Source organism: Castanea sativa, chromosome 6 (assembly GCF_040712315.1).
Source record: "Castanea sativa cultivar Marrone di Chiusa Pesio chromosome 6, ASM4071231v1".
NCBI classification, from domain to species: domain Eukaryota; kingdom Viridiplantae; phylum Streptophyta; class Magnoliopsida; order Fagales; family Fagaceae; genus Castanea; species Castanea sativa.
The window spans coordinates 4,590,129-4,595,556 of NC_134018.1; the positions used below are offsets into that span (position 1 = coordinate 4,590,129).

At 34.5% G+C, this 5,428-nt stretch overlaps 1 protein-coding gene across 1 annotated transcript; it reads right to left on the reverse strand.

The window, feature by feature from the left end:
• Positions 1-2,245: 2,245 nt before the first annotated feature.
• Positions 2,246-4,915, reverse strand: LOC142639313 (uncharacterized). The gene is made up of 2 exons (XM_075813516.1): positions 3,335-4,915; positions 2,246-2,701 (listed from the first exon to the last, which is right to left on the reverse strand). Exons 1-2 carry the CDS (start codon positions 4,913-4,915, stop codon positions 2,246-2,248), a joined length of 2,037 nt encoding a protein of 678 aa, XP_075669631.1.
• Between the last annotated feature and the right edge of the window lie 513 nt (positions 4,916-5,428).

Consider the following 5,428-nt stretch of genomic DNA (forward strand, 5'->3'; position numbering starts at 1 on the left):
TATAATTTCAGAAATTACATTCACTACTCCACTTACCAAAACATTTTCCTCTCTCTCTCTCTCTCTCTCTCTCTCTCTCTCTCTCTCCTGAACAAATTTCCCTCTCTTGAACTTTACCCATTTAAACCTAAACTCGCTCTCCTACTAGTCCTGCGAACTTTGTTAGTCGTATTTGAATTAGAAACATGTTTGACATAAGCAACAATTTACATATTTTTTCCTTTTCTTTTATATATATATTTTTTATGAAATTTTATATTTAATTTGTTCACCATAAGTAAAAGATTTTGTTTTATTTTTTTATCAAAGAAGTATAAGATATAAAAACTTATTTTTTTGGCATATGTTGTGTGTCATATTTTAAGGCAACATATATTTTGTGCACATGACCTTGCTATCTAATTGTTAGTCTCTCTCTCAAAAGTTTGAATACTTTGTTTTGTTCAATTATTTGGGTTGCATTTGATTAGGCAACATGTTCTAAATGTAGGAGTTGTTCCAAACCACACAGCTCTTTCTTGCTAAATCACATGAAAAGCAACTAGAGCTTTAATGATTATATGTAGCTTTGTTCACTGTATTCACAATTTTCTAAACTTAGGGTTTGTTTAGAATCCAATTATTTTGCTGAAACTAAAATTTTTTTGTTGAAAGTACTATAGATAAAGACAAAAATTAGTTAAAATAATATAGTGGGATCCATGAATAGTATCAAAAAGTATAGCGAGACTCATAAATAATAGCAAAAATAAGCTGAATAGTAAAATAAGTTGGCAAAAATAATTTTTGCCAAACATACACTTATACTAAATTTTCTATCATGGGTTATAAGGGCTGAGTTTTCTACACAGCATTTTGTTCTTCGAGGTCTAGATCATTGTTCTAAGCTGGACACATTTCAAAAACAATCGGCTACTTTCTGAATCCTGGAGGCTCACTTGGTGTTAGAGATTCCTGCTTAAACTCCCAGTTTCTAAAAGCGTGTTTAAAATTCTTTAAAGTAACCAATTAAATTAATGACATGGAGATGAAGTCAATTTTAACCTCTCCTATATCTATGTTTTTTTTTTTTTTTTTTTGTTTATTATTAATTTTTTTTTATCACTGTCTTGGCTCTTGTCTTCAAGCAAAGGGTATTAGAAGTCAATGTTAGAAAGGATTTTCACAATCTAATCCTTTTAGAGTGCAAATTACAGAATAAATTTGATGAAAACATGAAGAATTTGAACATTAACATGAAGAACTTGATTTTATTAATTATTTTTTAAGAAAAGTAGAAAAAAATATATAATAAACCGTGATTGATAAAACATAAAGTAAAACACAAAAGTATGGACGAGAAATTCTTGACTCCTATTAAAGCAATCATCTTCCTCTAGAAGAAGGTGTGGACCCTATCATAGATCCTATATTGGAACCCATACCTTTTATGAGAGTAGAGAAGACTTCTCCTATGAGAATGAATGATTTTTCATTTAGGATAAATGATTTGTATTCCTATCAAATATGTTCAATTACCCCATTCTACTAATTGTTTTTATTTATTTACTTGCTCCTTTATTTTTATTTTTCTAATTAATGATGATTATTTGATGCTTGATTTTTTTTTTGGCCCTTCTTTTTTTTTTTTTTAGTTTTGTTTTGTTTTTTTTTTTTTTTTGTGACTAGCTTTTGCCAATTGTTGCACCTTAGTTTCAAAAGTTACATTCACTCCTCGACTTACCAAAGCGATTTCCTCTCTCTCCCACTCCCTTTCAGTTTATGGATTTGACCAAAAGAAAAATATTAGAACTCTAATTGAAGCCCAGGCCACCCTTCTATTTTTCTTTTTGGTGCAAACTAGAAACGGAAACTTCATAAAAGAGGCTACAAAGAACCAGGAACAGGACAATGCCTGTTTACATAACATTCATTACAGTCCGAACATAAAGCACAAAGCAGTATGCAAAGTCCACAGGAGGACTACTAAAATAAACAAAATCAGAGGCAAGGCTGGTCTTTTTCTTCGCTAAAGTCATCAGCACACTTATTGCATTCACTGAACAGTGGCTCACGCCGCTCACCTTCACTTGCTGAAATTGAGAGATTAGATGTCTGCAATCATCAAGAAGATAGGGGAAGGGATTATATATTACAAAATACTTATAATGATGTTATTTCTAACGCAAGTTTATACAAAACCATAACACATAGTATTCTAAAAAGAAGTTTGTCAAACTCACCAATTAGAGCACCATTGAATGCATTAATTTCTTCTTTTCCTGGGTCTTGGATTATTATTCCTTCTCCTCTTTCCATTTCGGTCTCCTTCAACAAATCTTAGAAGCCATTGAGGTGTTCCTCTTTTAAACACAATGCATCCCATAGCCAATCCAACCAAAAATCCACATCCATAGCCCAATAACACGACTTCCCAACCAAATCCACTTGCAAATATCGAATCATTGTCTTCTTCGAATATTAATGGTAGTGGTGGTGGCAATGGATCACCGGTGCTACATTTGATAGTCAAAGGAAATCCACACAATCCCAAGTTCCCATCATATGAGCTGTTTTCAAATGTACCAAATTGCGTGCCTTGAGGTATAGGTCCAGTAAGCTTGTTCTGTGAAACGTTTAACTTGGCCAAAAATGTTAGACTTGTTAATTGAATAGGAATTTGTCCAGTGAGCTTATTTGAAGAAAGGTCTAAAGATTCAAGCTCTGACAAATTTGCCAGTGATGATGGGAGATGGTTGGTTAGGTTATTATGGGAAAGGTTGAGCAATCGAAGAATTATAAGCCTTTCAAGTGCTTCTGGAATCTCTCCTTCGAATTTGTTACTTGAAAAATCAATTGCTATGAAGATACTTAGAATTCTTTGCAGTTTAATCTCCAACCCTTTCACGGTCACCACCACAGAATCATGATAATAAGAACTTTTACCCAAATACATTGGTTCATGGTTACCTTCATCGTCAATCATCATGGCATTCAAGTTTTCAAAATAATTTCTTGGTAAAAGACCATTAAACTCATTTTGCGAGAGGTCAAGAATTCGTAGCTTAGGTAAAAATATCCCACTAATGTTATGATTTCCTATAGGACCATTTAATCTATTGGATTTCAAGACAAGAACTCGTAGAGTGGTAAGTGCTTCCAACCAATGGGGAAAAAGATCATTTATGTTGTTATTTCCAAGGTCAAGAACTTCCAAATTCGTACAATTGACCAAAGATTTTGGTAACAACCCTTCTAAATGATTGTCATTAAAGACAAGAGTTCTCAACTGATTACCCTGTGCAAATGTATCAATGATGGTGCCGTAGAAGTTATTCATTCGAAAATCCATCACCTGAAGATTATCACTGAAATTTCCCAAACATTTTGGAATCTTACCACTCAAACTATTATTAGAGATATCCAAGATTTGAAGAAAACTCAAGTTACAAATCAGATATGGGATCTCCCCAATCAGTCTATTGTTTGAGATAAGAAAGGATGTTAGAAAAGTTGGAAGTTGTTGTATACTACCTGAAAGCTCATTGTCATTCAATTGGATTGAATCCAAAGACGTGGCTTCTGAAATCTCTGCAGGTAACTCACCAGATAAGCGATTGTTTGAAGCAAATAATTGTGCAAGACTCTTGGCATTTTTTATATCGGACGCAATTGGGCCTTCAATATAATTCAATGCGATATCAATTATGTATACATTCGGTAATCCCCAGATTCCGGCGGGAACGATACCCGAAAGGGAGTTATTGTTGACTTTGAAAAATCGTAGAGTTGAGCAGTTGGCGTAACTAGCTGGAATTTCTCCGGTGAGATTGTTCTGAAGCATGAGAAGATAGCGCATAGTACCTTGCTTGCACATGTCTGGCGGAATTGGACCAGTAAAGAAATTCTTAGACACATCAATTATATAGAATTCAGCCCAAGAGCCAAGTTTCTGAGGCAGGGGACCTGTGAAGCTCTTCCTGCTTACAGAAAGGATCTCAAGCTTCTTGAACTCGCCTAACTTGGCCGGTACATGGCCAGAGAGCTTGTTATCAGATAGTTGCAGAGAAACCAGGTTGTTCAAGAACCTTAACTCGAATAGATCACCTTCAAGATAGTTTCTTGAAGCATCAAACATCCCTAGCTTCGTGAGGTTTCTTAAACCGGCTGGAAGTTTTCCTGTGAATGAGTTGTCGCTGAGGTCAAGCCATGAGAGGTTGAGTAGGTTCCCAATCTCAACTGGGATTTCCCCTGTCAAGTTATTGAGGTTAAGTTCCAAGTTGATTAGCTCTTTAAGGTTTCCAATCTCTGCTGGAATTGTTCCTTGGATGCTGCAGTTGGATAGGTTTAGCCAAGTCAGGTTGGTAAGCTTCAACACCTCTTTTGGAAATGATAAAGGATTAAAAAGATTATCTCCGAGGCTTAGGTGAACAAGACCAGTCATGTTTTGAAGAGATTTCCATGGGAAAGTCCCCGAAAATCCGCTTTTGTTGAGATACAAATACTGTAATTTACTAAGAGAGGACATGTCTGCAGGAACTAAACACCCTGTGAAATTATTATTGCTCAAATCCAAGAACTGCAGGTTGACACAATTGTTCAAGTGATCCATAATTGGACACTGCAAGTAGTTGGATTGGAATGAGAGCTTTTCCAATGATTGGAGGTGGCATATGGAATCAAGGGGAAGAACCCCAGTTAGATTTTGGTATGAAAGTTTGATTTCTGTAACGAAACCATCTGAGTTGCAGGTGATTCCAGTAAAGTTGCACATGGATTTGTTGGTTTCCCAAGAAATGAAGGCACTGGTGTTTGATGTTTCAAGAAGGGAGGATTTTAGTTGCATGAGAATTTGAAGGTCGTCTGTTTGGATCCCTGAGAGAAGGGAGAAGAAGCAAAAAATGAGATAGAAAGAATAGAGAGATGGCCACGACATGTCGTAGAGTGGATGGAATGGTGTGTAGAATTTTGTGGGTCTTCTGCTCTTCATTGGAGAATATGGATAAGTAGGACTGGAGATAGTGCCATTTTAATTGGCAGGAAGTCACAAAATAAAATATAGTCAGTGATATAGAAGACCGTTCAAAATTTTATAAAATAAGTTGACCGAAAAAAAAAAACTAAAAATCTCATAATATTTTCACAATAAATTGAGTTGTTAGTTCACTATTAATTATAAATAAAATGAAAAAAAAAACAATATTATACATGATACCATTTTTCACAACACCCACATTTGATTATATATTCTATACTCTATTTTATATAACTGCCAAATTTTCTTCATTTTTTTTTTAAACGGTTCTCTCTCATATATACCCAACAATTACTATTCACTATTTTCTTTCATCATTTGCAAAACACAAAAAAGTTTTATAAAATCACTTTGCATAACCTACAATTACTTTTAAATTTACATAAGCACTATACCAAAATCTCATTTTGCACA